Source organism: Thamnophis sirtalis, unplaced genomic scaffold (genome assembly GCF_051295495.1).
Source record: "Thamnophis sirtalis isolate CommonGarterSnake01/CBP01778 unplaced genomic scaffold, rThaSir2_p1.2 scaffold_3, whole genome shotgun sequence".
Classification (NCBI taxonomy): domain Eukaryota; kingdom Metazoa; phylum Chordata; class Lepidosauria; order Squamata; family Natricidae; genus Thamnophis; species Thamnophis sirtalis.
Window position 1 is genome coordinate 143580086 of NW_028261383.1, and position 15450 is coordinate 143595535.

The 15450-nt window shown below is 41.4% G+C and overlaps 1 protein-coding gene across 1 annotated transcript; it reads right to left on the minus strand.

Annotated features, from left to right (window-relative positions):
- Positions 1-910: 910 nt before the first annotated feature.
- On the minus strand, positions 911-15442 carry RNF135 (ring finger protein 135). Its single transcript, XM_014066403.2, has 7 exons — positions 15349-15442; positions 14849-15187; positions 11440-11634; positions 10121-10256; positions 7807-7884; positions 5738-5839; positions 911-3902 (listed from the first exon to the last, which is right to left on the minus strand). Exons 1-7 carry the CDS (start codon positions 15430-15432, stop codon positions 3376-3378), a joined length of 1461 nt encoding a protein of 486 aa, XP_013921878.2. The 5' UTR covers positions 15433-15442; the 3' UTR covers positions 911-3375.
- Positions 15443-15450: the final 8 nt, after the last annotated feature.

A 15450-nucleotide genomic window follows, 5' to 3' on the forward strand; every position in this document is an offset into this window, starting at 1 on the left:
TTGGGCTTTGGGGTGTTAGGCGAAGCCGAAGCCTCAGATGGATTCTGTTTTCCCATCACTAATGACCACTAAGTCACGCTGAAGCAAGGAAGGCAACTTTCAGCTGTTTATTTCTGCAGAAACAGAGAATCTCATAATTGGGAGTCTAAATCATGCCTAACTCCTAGTAAAACCTAGCTCCGATCTTTATACAAAATGTTTCTCTGTTGTTTTACAATGTGTCATTATATGTAATTTCTTTCACAAGGTTAGTGTTTAAATTTGGTTGATTACATTTGTTCTGTTTGGTACAAGATTACATTTGCTGTAGGGTAGAAGATAGTGAAATTTTCCCAATCCTATTATTGTCAAGAGTTTTCAGCTGCATGTCTGTAGTTTCTCAGTTCCGCAAGGAAGCTGACAAAGAGAAGGGAAACTTAAGACAGTCTGGTAGGTAATTTAATCAGTTACAATGTTTCTACATAATTTTATCAATTCCTGGATGACTTGGTGTTGAAAACATTATTTGAGACCTTTTCTTATGAATGGGATTCCTTTCTCATAAAAGTGATAACTTCTATCAAGGATTTAAAGGGGACTTTCTCTATTTGAAGGATTCCATTATTTTTATATTCTTCATCATTTTATGTTCTTAAGCTGTCTTCAAGCTATTAAGGGGAACCTTTTTAAATCCCTGGTATTGTTTTATATTTTGGATTTAACTTCCTTTTAGGGGCATAGTGGACCCCAACTAACCAATGACCACCTTATATCTTCAGTGCAGGTCTTTAGCCCAGTTTGTTGAATAAGTCCCCAAGGGTTGGTTTCAGAAAACAGTAAAATATGAAACTATGATTTATGAACCACAGTATTATAGTCATGCAACTTAACTAAGGCAAAATAAAACAAACCACATTATCACATGGTGCAGTATATAGAACCCAGGTTTTATTGCTGGATGTATATAACAAAGTGATTATATACCTTTAAAAAACATACAACTAAACCATAACTATAAATAATGCAACTTTACTAATCAAGCAAAAATATGTTTGTAAGCTGGCTACTTTGAAATATATAGAGAATGTAGGATGAAAGTGACACAGTATTGTTTTATTTATTCACATCCACTTCTATTCCTCTAAAGTTCTTACTGAATTTCTTGATATGAGTTCCAGGACTGAACAAAGTACCACATGTGAGGGTTCTTCCAGAAATTTGTTGTTTTTACTTTTCTAATTTTTACTTTTGTCATTGTTATCAAGTTATGGGTCCATTTATTTTAAAAGTACTTCAATAACTCCTCCTATATTCTGAAATAATTGACTCTGAAGTATATTCATTTGCAAATATATAATGCTAAGTCTGCTTGATATCCCCCACATTGTTTTTTATCATAATGCTTCTATTCTGATTTTCATCAGATGTCACACGTGGAACCCCTTTCAATCCTAAACAGTACCTGGGTTGAATGTAAATAATAGGAAAAATTAATCTCTGAATTTCATGATTAGAGGAGAATTGGGGTCCCCTTAGTCTCTCTACTTTTTTATTACCTTCAAAACTATGTTCTACGGATTCTCAATTATGTTGTGATTAAAAACTAGAACTCATTGCTGGAGAATTTTAATTATTGGTTTACCTGCTGGCCCTCTAACAATAGTGAGGTTATTGTTTTTACAAAAGGACAGGAAACTAGGGAATACAGCACTGGAAGTAATTTGAGAAAAATGATGACATCCATAAATTACTGGAAGTATAAGATTGTAAAGTATTAAAATCTAGATCATACTGGATACTACATAGTACAGATCTAGTAGTAACACTACATACATATTATGTGTAAAATTTAGGTGACATCGAACAGCCTGATTTTTCCACCCATTTTCATAGATAACTGTTTACCACTAAGTGTTTACCACCAAGTTCCAGTATGTCCCATTGTCAACCATGATACTAGTACTAGGATAAAGTCATTTGAATGTGCGATAGGTAGTCCTCAACTTATAATAACAATTGGGATCTGAATTTTCAGCACTAAGCAATGCAGTGAAAAAGGCAACTGTATCCCTGTAATCCTGGTTGCTTTTGTTAACTGTACCCCACGATTGTGAGGCGAGGCAACTTCTTGCTGGCTTCCTACAACCAAAGTCAGTAGGGAATCCAGCAGGAGGTTCTAAGTCTCAGACCAGCAAATAAGTGTTTTTTTCTGGATGAGGGAGGGAGAGAGCATGTGAGAGGTGCTGTGCAGGTTGGAGAGGGTGCATGGAGGCATGCCAGCTTGGAAAAGGTCTGTGGGGACATGGGATACTGTATAAGAGCATACAGGAGTATAGTGAGGGCCAGGTGAGCAGGGATGTATGAGGCATTATGGGGAAAGTTCATGGAGGTGTGATGTTGGTTGGGAAGAATGCGAGGGTGCTTGTCTGATAGGATGCATGGGCTTGCAGCATGACTCGAGAAGGATGTACAGAGTGTGCCAAAGGTGCAAGGTGGGCGAGGGAGGATGGATGGGGTGCAATATAGGATGGGTAGGTACACAAGAGGCAGGTAGATCGGGGAGTGTACATGGTCATGAAGGTCAGAAAGGATATGGAGTGCAGTGTCAAGTCAGGAAAGGTGTGCAAGTTGTGGCGTAGGTTGGGAAGGCTACATAGTGGTGCGACATGGGTTGGAAAGGATGCACCAGGGTGCAACACAGCTTGGAATGGATGTGCAAGAAGTGCCGTGTGGATCAAAGAGTGCATAGAGGTGGAACGTAGGTCAGGAAGGGTTCATGGGAGATGTGCAAGTGGCCCTAATGGCACAAGCGCAGACGGGGTGGAGAGGAAGCATGGATGGGGAGACTTGCACCAATGACTTCTAGCAAACCCTGCTGGTTTCCTCATTGACTTTGTGGGGAAGCTGGCAGGGAACGTTCCATATAGCAAACACATGAACACGGGATAGTTGGCAAGTTGGTCATTAGCTCAAATGGATTGCTAAGTGCCCAGATCATGATCACATGACCATAGGGGTGCTGCTATGGTCATAACTTTGAGCACCAGTCGTAAATCCTCTGCTCAGCAGTGCCATAACTTTGAATGGATGCTGAACGAAGTATTGTGTGTGAAGGGCAATCTGCAACTGGCTATGCAGGGATCATGGTAGTTGACAGACTGTATTTATGCACCCCGAACCCAAACTTTCTTTTGAAACTGTGCACCTTCTAACCTCCGTCCAATGAGAGTGCAAGCTTCCAACATGCTCACCCTGTGTAAGACTCATTTCCATTCCGAAAGCCAGAAAAGATGAAGCACTTCATAACTCAAGCAGCAAAACATCAGAATCTTAAAAGAGTCTTTAGAGGGCAAATGCTTATTAAGACAATATACAATATACAATTGTGGCGTAAAATTAATGCCTATTAACATCATTTATAGTTAAACTCTCACCAATATTCAAGCTAGCAATCCAAAAAGCAGGGTAAACTGGATTTGCTGCGTTGATTTCAAACTTGTGTAAACATGTTTCTTTATCAGTGAGAGAATAAAAAGACAATGTTTTTGTTGGAAAGTCAAGGAAAACTCCAACCCGCAAAGGCCTATTTTCATCAATTTTGGTTTGTTGACTGTTGTGCCATGCCGAGGTATGTTTATTGAATTCTAGGCACCAGGATAATTCATTTCTTCCTAGTCGGTCCTTTGTGCCAATGTCCCCACTGGCAACACCAATGGCCCATACAGAAGATCCCTTGCTGTTGACTTCCCAGTAATGGCGGCCTTCAGAGAAACCCGGAGAGCCCAGCACTTGACCGTTGCAAAATCTCTTCGGGGAGCGTTCATATTGTTTGCGACTACGAGACACTCTCACTTTCCTTTTATTGCCTGTGATCTCAAGGCTGCAACCAACTGTTTCATCATCAAATGTAACGATGGACATCCCTAAGTAAAGTAAAATTAAAAACATATAGATCTCTAGGAGCCTTAAATGAAGGAAATCTGTTCACAGTTCAGAGTCCACAGTCCATCTTCTCTACCTGCAATCCAGCACTTGGCCTGAAAAATGGCCGAAAAATGCCTGAAGACGGACCCAAAAAAACAGCCTGTTTTTGGACTCTTTTCTGGTGCTCCAGCGCTCGCGGAGACCACCTGGCCGACACACATGCATGTGCTGGAAACCCAAACATCAGCTGGTTAGCACACGTGCCCACAGAGGGCTCTGTGTGCCACCTGTGGCACGTATACCATAGGTTCGCCATCACGGGCCCAGGTCATCTTTGGTAATTCATTAAGGTTTAAGTTTTCCTTTTTGATCTGATGAGGCAGCGGACAGATATGCTTTTGGATTACAATTAGGCTCATTAAAGGATGCAGCAGACAAAGCATCCATTTGTGTCAGTGCATTAAAAGAAACAGTGTTAGTCGGAATCCTGTGGTTTTGTTTTCAGTAACATAAAATAAATAAGTAGAATGAGAATCAATAAGGAATAAAACACTGGATACATGGCTGGGTTAACGGTGCTGTTAGTTGTCTACCATTTTCATTTGTTTTATAATTTAAAAGACTATGCGAAGTCATATAGCAAAGTACCTGCTCTGCAGACCAGGGTTTAACATACACAGACTTCAACTCATGCTGGTTGCAGAATTCTGGAAGTTGAAGGTCACATATCTTGAAGTTGTTAAGGGTGAGAAATACTGCCATGGACTATGGGCTAATGGATAAGGGATGCCATTTACCGGCATCGGTTTCATGGGAAAAAGTGGAGGTGAACCAATACATTTGTCCAAGTCTATAGGGCCGTGATGGCGAACCTATGGTACGTGTGCCACAGGGGGCACGTGTAGCCATTTGTTAGGACATGTGATGAGTATCCCTGTCAGCTCCAGCACACGTGCTGGCCAGTTGACTTCAGCCTTTATTTTCGGCCGTTTTTCAGGAATGGACTTCTGGTTTGCACATTGGGCTGTTTTTCTCCCTCCGGAGGCTTCAGGGAAGCCTCCAGAGGGCGAAAAACGGTCCTACGGGCAACCTGGAAGTTTGGGAACAGACTTCTGGTTTGCCCAATAGAACTGTTTTTTGACCTCTGGAGGGTTCAGGGAAGCCTCCTAAAGCCTCAGAAGGCCTCCGGGGAGGGGTGCGGGAGGCCATTTTCACCCTACCCAGGCTCCTGGAAAACCTCTGGAGCCTGGGGAGGGTGAAAAACAGGTATATCATGCACCAAAAGTGGGGAAGGATGGGGGTCGCACGCATGCACGCGGGGGATCGTGTGCATAGAATTATGGGTGTGGGTTCCCCCCACTTTTGGCACGCAATGGGAAGAAGGTTAGGCACCACTCCTATAGGATGATAGTTCTGGGAATGATTCTAGATTAGAAAAGGGTACATTCTCAGGATACCCACCTGATATTTCTCCAGCACAGAAAAAATAATGGCTATAAAAGTCCACACAATTCTGAAAAACCTGCTACTGCCATGTGCTACATAACCAAATAAATTATTGCCCAAGACCCCTGAAAACTAACCTCATTTTGTTTTATTAACACTAGTCAATTTATTTAATAAACACTATATAGTGTTACTTCTAAAGAAAGCAAAATAAAATTTAAGAAAGCACTCTTAAATGGAATATAAATGATCTGTTCCAGAAAAAAAAAAGTTTGAAATACCAATTCAACAGCTGCTTTTCAAATTATTTTTGAAAGGGAAAGTTTGTATGTTTCATCTACAGATCTCAATATCACTCTCTTGTATGTGCAGCAATGTACATACTTACACTGAGAAAAACTACTTGAAATCATCGGCAATTCTCTGTCACTAGGAGATGGCGCTGCTGATGAAGAGCTGCTTGCTTCCTGCACGGAATCATTCCTTGGGACTGTAAAAATTATTCAAATTTGTTTGCAATATTTTGCAACTCATATTCTTAAATAGAGATAGACAACATGCTACCTGGGGTCATTGACCTTGGCATAGGAGAGAATTATCTCCACCCTGCATATTTACTATTTTAATTATCATATTTTCTGCACTATAAGACACACTTTTTGTCTCCCAAAAGGGGGTGAAAATTTCGGTGCTTGTTATAGTCTGAATATTGCCCAAACCCCACCCACCCGGTGGCCATTTTTGCCCTCCGCAAAAATGTTTTTGGGCCTTTTTTCAGCCTGTTTTTAGTGCTTTTTTCGACCTATTTTTGAGGTTTTCTTCAGCCCTTTTTTGAGGCTTTTTTTTGGCCCGTTTTTTCCAAAATTTATAATCTTATAATCTGAAAAATACAGTAAAATTAAATGAGAAACTGGCATCCTGCTAAGTGCCCATTTCTAGTATCATTTTAATTTCCAAGAACAGTAGTTGGTATATCACATGGATCCCATAGGCAGCCTTAGAAAATTAAAAAACAAACAAACACTTTTTTTGCCTTTTCATGAGCAGGAATAATCTAGATCAGTGATGATGAATCTTTTGGATCTGGTGTATCCAAAAATTCAGAAAATGCCTAACTTGATTCTGTCGACATGTCACACAGACAGACAGACAGACACACCCACCATCCATCACCCATCCATCCAGGCAAAAGAGGCCTCTATGGACCTCCTCTCCTCTGGACTCTCTTCTCTAGACTCTCTGGAAGACATGCATTTTCTGGACCCCCAGAAAAGTTTTTGAGAATGATTGTGCAATTTTCAGATGCTTCAGGCTGTGCAAGAGTAAGATCTTCTAGTGCAACTTTCAGAGAGTCTAGACCAGGGGTGAAATCTAATTTTTTTTTTGCCACCGGTTCCGTGGGCATAGCTTGGTGGAGGGGATTATATGAGTGGGTGGGCGTGGCCAACTTTTTCTTACTTTTTAAAGCATTTTTTTCCTGCCAGTTCAGGTGAATAGGCAGGAAAAAAAATGCTTTAAAAACCAAGGGAAAAAGCTTCCGCGGATCGCATGACTCACAGCTGAGCCATGTGATCCTCAGAAGCTTTATTTTTTTACTACCGGTTCACAGAACCAATGACAATCGTCCCTACCAGTTCTGCCGAACCAGGAGGATTTCACTCCTGGTCTAGACTAGAGGCCTGACTTGTCACCATAAATGACATGGCGTGTCACCAGTGTCATAAGTTTGACATCACTGATCTAAATGATGTTTTTTCATCCAGGCCAATTGGGAGGCCAGTTGTGCAGGTCCCAACCTGGGAACCCAGTGATGGGTTGCAGGGTATCACAACTGAAGAAATCCCCAAGGATTGTTTAGAGCAGGGGTGTCAAACCTGTGATGACACGTCATTGTGTGATGTATCGCAACTTTTTTCCCCTTCGCTAAACGAGAGGTAAATGTGGTCAGCACATGTTGCATCCATGGGCCCCAAGTTTGACACCCCTGGTTTAGAGTGATAAGTGACAGAGCCAGTCAAACAGATATGGTAAGAGCCATATCAGTATAAGTACGATGCTGCCAGGCCAGCCACGAGTACTCACAATATTTCTCCTCATATAAACCATGTAACAATCCGAAGATGACCAGACAAATGTGATTAAGAATACTCTTATTATTTTTACTCCACAACAATACTTATGCCAAGCATATTGATTCCTGCATATTAATCCCATATTATTCCTGTAATTGTGATTTGGGTAAATAATGTGCAAAACTATGCAAAGTTGTACTTTAATCTGTAACAATTTGTACTTTTAAAAAAAGAGCTAGCAAGAGTTTTTGTTTTGCTCAATCAAACCAGGAATGTAACAACATCAGAACAACATGGATAAGCAGCAGAATGTGGAAAATGATTCCCTTGTGGAATAATGATTATGATCTCCCCAAAAACCAATTAAAGTTAATAAACTACCTACAGGAATCAATGGAAAGGAACATTTCTTTTGCTCCATCAGCTGCAGCTTCACTATTGTTGCTGGTTCCTGGAGAAGGCTCTACACAATAAAAAAAAAATCCTGGCTGTTAGACACCGAGACTAGAAATTGGCATGGCAGAATACATAGCTGCTTTAAGTGGTACAGTGGTTAGAGTGCAGAACTGCAGGCTATTTCTGCTGACTATCAACTGCCTGCAATTTGGCAGTTCGAATCTCACCAGGCTCAAGGTTGACTCAGCCTTCCATCCTTCCCAGGTTGGTAAAATGAGGACCCAGATTGTTGGGGGCAATATGCTGACTCTGTAAGCCGCTTAGAGAGGGCCGTTAAAGCACTGTGAAGCGGTATATAAGTCTAAGTGCTATTGCTATTATGTTTCAGCTTCAATCTCAGCTTAAGAAGAGCTCCCTGATCCATTTTAGGAGGTTCCCATATCACTTTGATCAGCACTTCATTTCAGAGAAAGGCCATTTTGACAGGAAATGGGACCACCCATACATTTTCAATTCAAACTGAATGAGAGAGCTAATGACTGTCCATAGGTTGCATAAGAAGAACACCCATTATCCGTAGCTAATGGCAAGGAATGAGGGGATCTGTGATTCAATAGCACCCACAGCCATTTATTCTACCTAAACAAAGAATTTTGGAGATAGGGCTACTATTGCTTAAGAAGACAAATTCACGTCTACACTTGGCAGCTGCTAATTCCTGTTGCAAGGATAAGATATTGAAAAGCATTCAGCGAAAAAGAAGGTATCATGCAATGATGATTTGTCTCACTGGAATCCCCCAAACTGAGTACAGTATATAGGCCAGGACCTCCATATGCTGAGTATAAAGTCTACAGCTGGCAGTTGGATCAAACCTGTGCTGACCTCTCACTGACCAATTGAAATTTAAATACATTTTTCCTATAGGATATATTTCTTTGAAATATTACAAAAAAGGTTTTTTTTTTAAGCCTGCATATCATAATAGAAGGTACTATTCATTGCTAAACAGTGAAGTCTTTTATTTATAAAGTTTCTAGTACCTATAGTAAATGTCCCAAAGGTGCATTTTCAAGAGGCAACTGGACTTTCCAGTTTTTCTCTGAAGATATTTCCAACCTTAACAACTCTAAAAAAATTCAAATGACCAGCTGTCTGAAAGAAGTATAAATCCTTCCTTTCCCCAACATCCAGTCAGAGTTGAAGAATCTCCTTGGATGAGAAGTGAAACGTCTTCAAAGAAAAACCAGAAAGTCCAGTTGCCTCTTGAAAAAGCACCTTTGCAACAACCATGACCTAGATTTCCCTTTATTTCTATGCCGCCCTTTTCCCTGGGGGGACTCAGGGCGGCTCACAGTTCAAAAGGGGGGGGGACAAACAATAGAGGACTGAGAATCTGTAGACATCTACAATAATAATCAACTTGACAGTAAAGAGAAGCAAAACTCCATCAAAGAGATTCCATGTCCACATTGCCAGTGCGTTTAACATACTGACAAAGCTAGAAAAAATGCCTGCCAGACAACAGACAAAAAACACACTGTAGGGATGCTGATGGGTGAGGTCTGTTAAAAGGTAATAACCATGGATATAAAAGATCAGATGGAAGAACAAAATAAGATTCAATAACCAAAAGCAAAAACAGTGGCATGTTCAAAGACTTACAAAGAACAATATATAAGGACATCTGCCTTGGGCAGGGGGTTAGATTAGAAGACCTCAACGGGCCCCTTCCAGCCCTATGATTTTATTTCCATCAGACCCTAAGTATTCACTGCCCAGAAGAATTTGGTAGCTACAGAACACCAGTCATAGTAAGATCTGATCCAACCACGCCATCTTTCTCATGTTTAGCATCAGATTAGAATAACTATGCCAGACCATAGTGGTTTTATTTCCCTAGTGCAGGGGTTGGCAACCTTAAACACTCTTTGTCATTTGGACCCATTTCCCACAGAAAAGAAAACACTGGGAACCACAAAAACCTTCCCGTGCTTGACTATTTCCTGAGCAAAACTAGCATATGTCGTTGAATTAAACATTCTGTTTTCTTCTGAAACTTTTCTTTTCTTGGATTTATCCATGGTTGGCCTACCGGGGGTCATAAAGGACAATAAATTGAATGCCGGCGGGTGTCACATATTGGTGGTCGTGATGCATATTTTGAGTAACAGGGATGAAAAAGCCATATGCGGCTCCAGAGCCGTGGGTTGCTGACCCCTGCCTTAGTGATATTCAAAGCTTTGTAATAAGTCAGCACATGTGTACTCTTAATGTAAGAGGGGAATGAAAATTCCACCAACTCTGAGAAGGCTGCGCTGGGAAATTCCTCAAAATTGCTGCTTCCAGTTGTCTCCTTAACTCTTCAACAGCACTGGCAATATTGCTGATCTTCTGAATGGGATCGCCAATATAATCTTCTTGTCCTGATGACATTTTCTAACAATTAAAAAAATAAATCAAGAATTAAACAAGGCACCAGCAAGATTTCAGTAAGCATTTCTCTCAATTCTGTAATTAGAATCTGAATAACAGAACTTTTTTTTTCCTGCAAGCCTTCTGCTGGTTTGTTTTTTGTTTTTATTTTTTTGGACCAAGTGTTGAGACAGGAACCGACCGACTGGCTTGTCACCAGAATCTAACATTGCTGAGAGAGAGTGACTGACCCAAGTCACCCAGTCAGTGTTGAACCCCAAACTCAGCTTCTCCTGGTTTCTAGCCTTCTGTGTGCTTTATTACGGAGTTACCCCTAAAAATGTCTGCTAAAGTAGCCTCAGAATAAAGTAGAATTAGATCAGCTGATCATGCTTCCTCATCTGATCTATCTGGGAAGGCTGACATCAGCCTTGAATTTTGATAGTACAAATCTCCCAAGATCATTCTCAGATGCGTACCATCATACATGATCGCAATTTAGGCCTTGGCTCGCAATTATGAGGTTGCAGCGTCCTTCAATCACCCAATTGTCATTTGTAACCTTCATTGCTGGCTTCTAACAAGTCAACGGGGAAGCCAGTAGGAGGTTAAAAATGTGATCACATGACCTAATGACCACATGGGATTCACCTAATGACAGCAATTGGGGCTGCCTGAATTCCCATAAGTCAATACTTGCAGCATGGAGAAAAGGAAATTTTAATACTATATTTGTTGCATATAGTCCGAAGTCTGAGGGGGAAAAAAGGAGAAGCAGCATTGGTAACAGCCTGTGATCTATAGTACAGAATATTCAGAACTCTGGGTAAGCCTGGAGGGAAAAAAGACCCCTAGAATACTATACTGAGGACTCAACCCAATACTGTAGTATAACTACATACTTCTATACATACAGGTATCTGTTGTTTAAATCATATGTCTCTCCATTAATAGCAATCAAAATGCCTTCCAAATTATATTTTTAGGACCAACAAATTTAATAACTAAAAATCAACCTATTCTGCAATGGAAGGTCCCCCAAAGCACATTAGCACCTCACTCCTACTCATTTGTTCAGAAATACCGTAGTTCTAGGACTCTCAGTGTTTAAAATATGTTTACAGTTTTGTAAGATGAGTGGTCATATAAAGAGGATACATTAATAAATAAAATAGATCTTTATGGTACCATTAATGCAATGATTTACCATCATCACTTCTTCAGATGTATTCTGCAAATCCAAAATGGGATTTTTTCCATTGATCTGCTTGTCTGTTATTTGTTCAGCCACATTCCATTCTTCTTCAATGATCCTTAGCACTATTTTCTCTTGATCACAAATGCACTTTTTCATAAAACTGAAGGCTTCTGAAATAGAGCTTCTGGTTTGAAACATATAATCCTAAAATCAGAAAAGGGACCGTTGCTGATGAAAGACCTCTACACAGAAATCTGAATGTTTTCAACATTTAATTTTTTCCCTTTACAATTCCAACAAAGTGCTTCAACAGTTTGAGAGCTAAACCAACTCCTCTCACAATCCATCATTCCCATTACTGCTTAAAAGTACCAGTAAGTAGTACTTTTTGGATCAAACTCCAAGTTTGATTCAAACTCAGCTCACATTTGACTTCACAATCACATCTATGTAGTTTCTGGGCATACTCTTCTTCCAGAAATGGTTTCAACTCCCAGTCTGTTGCGACAGTTTTCTATCCATTTACTAACTAGGCCCAGCCCCTGCTGAATTTTCTGAGATCAGCCAAGAGCAAGTAGATCAGCTGGCAACTCTGCCTCTTTGTATGTTGCTTTTGAAAAAGTGAAACTAGTCGGCTCACAACTGTCTCTCTTCTTTTAATGAACACTCTTTCAGGAAATGCAGAAAAAGCAGTGCAAGAAATGCCAAAGGGAACAAATTAGTAACAGAAAGAGAAACACATATAAATACTGGGCAATGTCCAGCCAGAGTGTTTGCACTCTTTCAACTAGCCCGAGGCTCTCTGGGTCAATTTCTCAAGCATCTCCTGAATAAACAAGGGGATGCCTTGTTTAGTGCCACATTGATTACACTGCTCTGCAGGACAGCCCTCCCTCTTGCGATGAAGGTCAGGATCTGGATAATTCCTTAGTGCCATCAGGGCTGTTTTTCTGGAGGGCAACTTTTAGTGTCAGCTCCTCTGGGAGCCTGAATTTCTTCTGTTAATTTCTGGTAGATCTGGGGTCTCCAGATCTACCCTCCAAGCCAACTAACTATTGTTGAGTCTACAATACACTTAGGGGGTGACCTTGATAGACATCCATTTGCCAACCCCACAGGTAGTTCTCTGTTACCCATTGCATATGCTTGAAGACAAGCTTGCCTGTCTTCTTCTTTTTTTTTGTTCTAGATTGAACAGATCCACGATCTCCCTCCAATAGTCCTTGGTAGTTCAGAATGTTTTGGAGGGGGGATTGTGGGTCAAACACCTTCTTCATATGTGGAGGAGCAGAAGGCCAGTATTTCCTCACAAGCAGTAGCTTGATTGTTCCTGGAATGGGGGCTTATCCAAGAATAGAATAGAATAGAACAGAACAGAATAGAATTATTTATTGGCCAAGTATGATTAGACACACAAGGAATTTGCCTTTGGTGCATATGCGCTCAGTGTACATAAAGAAAAATAGAACACATTCATCAAGAATCATAAGGTACAACACTTAGTGATAGTCAAGGTTACTAATAAGCTATCAAATCGTACTAGGAAACAATAAAAACAATATAAATTGAAAGATACAAGCAATATGGTTACAGTCATAAGTGGGGAGAGATAGATACTAGGAAGGAAGAGAAGAATAATAGTAATACATTCTTAGTAAATTATTGTCAGTGTCGTGGGAATTAGTTGTTTAGCAGAGTGTGGCATTTGGGGAAAAACTGTCTTTGTGTCTAGTTGTTCTGGTGTGCAGTGCCTTAAAGCGTTGTTTTGAGGGTAGAAGTTGAAACAATTTATGTCCAGGATGTGAGAGGTCTGTAGTTATTTTCACAACCCGCTTTTTGACTCATGCAGTATACAGGTCCTCAATGGAAGGCAAGTTGGTAGCAATTGTTTTTTTCTGCAGTTCTAATTATCCATTGAAGATGCTGTGAACATCACTGGAGTGGCTCCTGTGTTAGCATTTCAGCCAACAGCTGGTCAATGTAGGTATCCACATTCACCATGCTGCAGATGGATATACCTAATCCTAAAATGTCTCTAATTGGAAAATTCAGAGTGGATCAATTGCAATCAGACAGCGGAACTCAGCCTGAAAAATCCTTTGCTTTTTTGACAGGGCTTAACTATCTCATTTACATTCCCACAGCCCTGACACAGTGAGAAACGGTTTATCACACCTACTCCACACCTGAATCAGGGCTTTTTGCCACTGACCCTCTGTCACTAATCCTTGATTATAACAGATCAGGTGTTGATCCACTGTCTCATAAAAATAATTTGCCTTCTATTATAGTACAAACACTGCAGAAATGGTCGCATAAATGTTGCAGAATGTAAAGACTTATGGCAAAAATGCTGATTCTGGGTCCTTAAATATAAGGACCCAGAAAGTTGTATAAAGATAACTTTTAAGGAAAGAGGGCACACTGCACAATTTTCACACATATATCCAGCTAAAGTGTTTGACTCCTTCAAAGCTAAGTACTTTATTGCATCACAAATAAGTCTCTTTAAAAGGGCCAAAATCAATTTTTGACAGTTGATACTTCAAAGCCATGAAAGAAGACATAAACAATTGAAAAAAAGTTGGAAACAAGTAGCTGGTTCAAGAACAGAAGATAGATGGGAGAAACCAGTTATTTGTTTTTTGATTATTTGTTTACCAAGGAAGAAGGCTTTCAAACATACTTCAGGGGTTATCCACACAGAAGATCCCAGGTTCAAATTTAAGCCCTGAATGGGATATCCAGAGCAGTCCTGGGGAGTTTGCCTCTAGGTCACACCCAAGGAGCCACAAACTGACTCTTTCCAGAAGAAAGATAGCTAGAGAGGGTGGAAGCAGATTTCCATCCCGAAAGATAAAGGCTAGGGAAGGCTACTTAGATTTAGGCTTAAGCTTTAGAGTTTAGAGTTAGACAATACTAAGGCTCCAAGGCTCATGCTGGCTAATGCAACAAAATGAGGTTAATCCTAGGAGTAACCCTTCCTTTATCCAAAAATGTCCATCCAATCAAGCTGTTTCCTTAGAGTGCATATGTGTATACTTATACATATAAGGTATGTCTAGTTTAATGAAAAGAAGGACTGGGGTGACAGGATAGCAGTGTTCCAATATCTCAGGGGTTGCCACAAAGAAGAAGGAGTCAAGCTATTCTCCAAAGCACCTGAGGGTAGGACAAGAAGCAATGGGTGGAAACTAACCAAGGAGAGAAGCAACTTAGAACTGAGGAGAAATTTCCTGACAATAATTGTTTCCCAACCAATCTAAAACTGCATTTCATAGTGCAGATAGAAGGGAGAGACTGGCTTGTCTAGAAGCTCACAATAACCCTGACAGGACCGAAAGCCAGCTGGTCAACCCCCTGAAGAATCACGGCTAGACCCCGACCTTAGACACGCCAAGAGGCCATTCCTTCTCACCTGGAAACCGCGCCTGGGAAGGGAGACGTCCCGCTTGCCTCTCGCCCTGTCTGGGAAGCCCGGCTCCGCCAGGCGCGAGTTTTCTGTGGGAAGTGGGTCGCCGGAGGCTAGGCAGTTATATCTTTCCAGGATCAAGTTCAGCAAGACGGTGCGCTCGGGCAACTTGTTGGGCACCCGACGCTTGCAGTTGGGACATTCCGGCTGGCCCTTTGCGACCCATTTTCGGATGCAGGGCAGGCAGAAGCTGTGGCCGCATTGCACCGTGGCCGGGTTGCTGAGCAGATCCAGGCAGATGGAGCACTGCAGGTCATCCGTCGCCAGCAACACGGGCATCGGCTCCTGAACAGCAGAAGCCATGGTTAGATCCTTCGCCGACGGCACCCCGGGGCCCCGGAGTTTCTTCCCACCCTGCGCTGCCCACGCCCGCTGGGCCGCTTTCCCTGGGAGGGCGGAGCGGTGCGAGAAACAAAACAAAAACCGGCGGCTTAGGCGGAACTCACCCCGGCTGGCTTCACACAGAACCGAAACGACACGGATCGTGTTATTCTTCGTTGTCGCTGAGATGGAAGACAAGGACCTTCCATGCATGCATGCCTGCATGC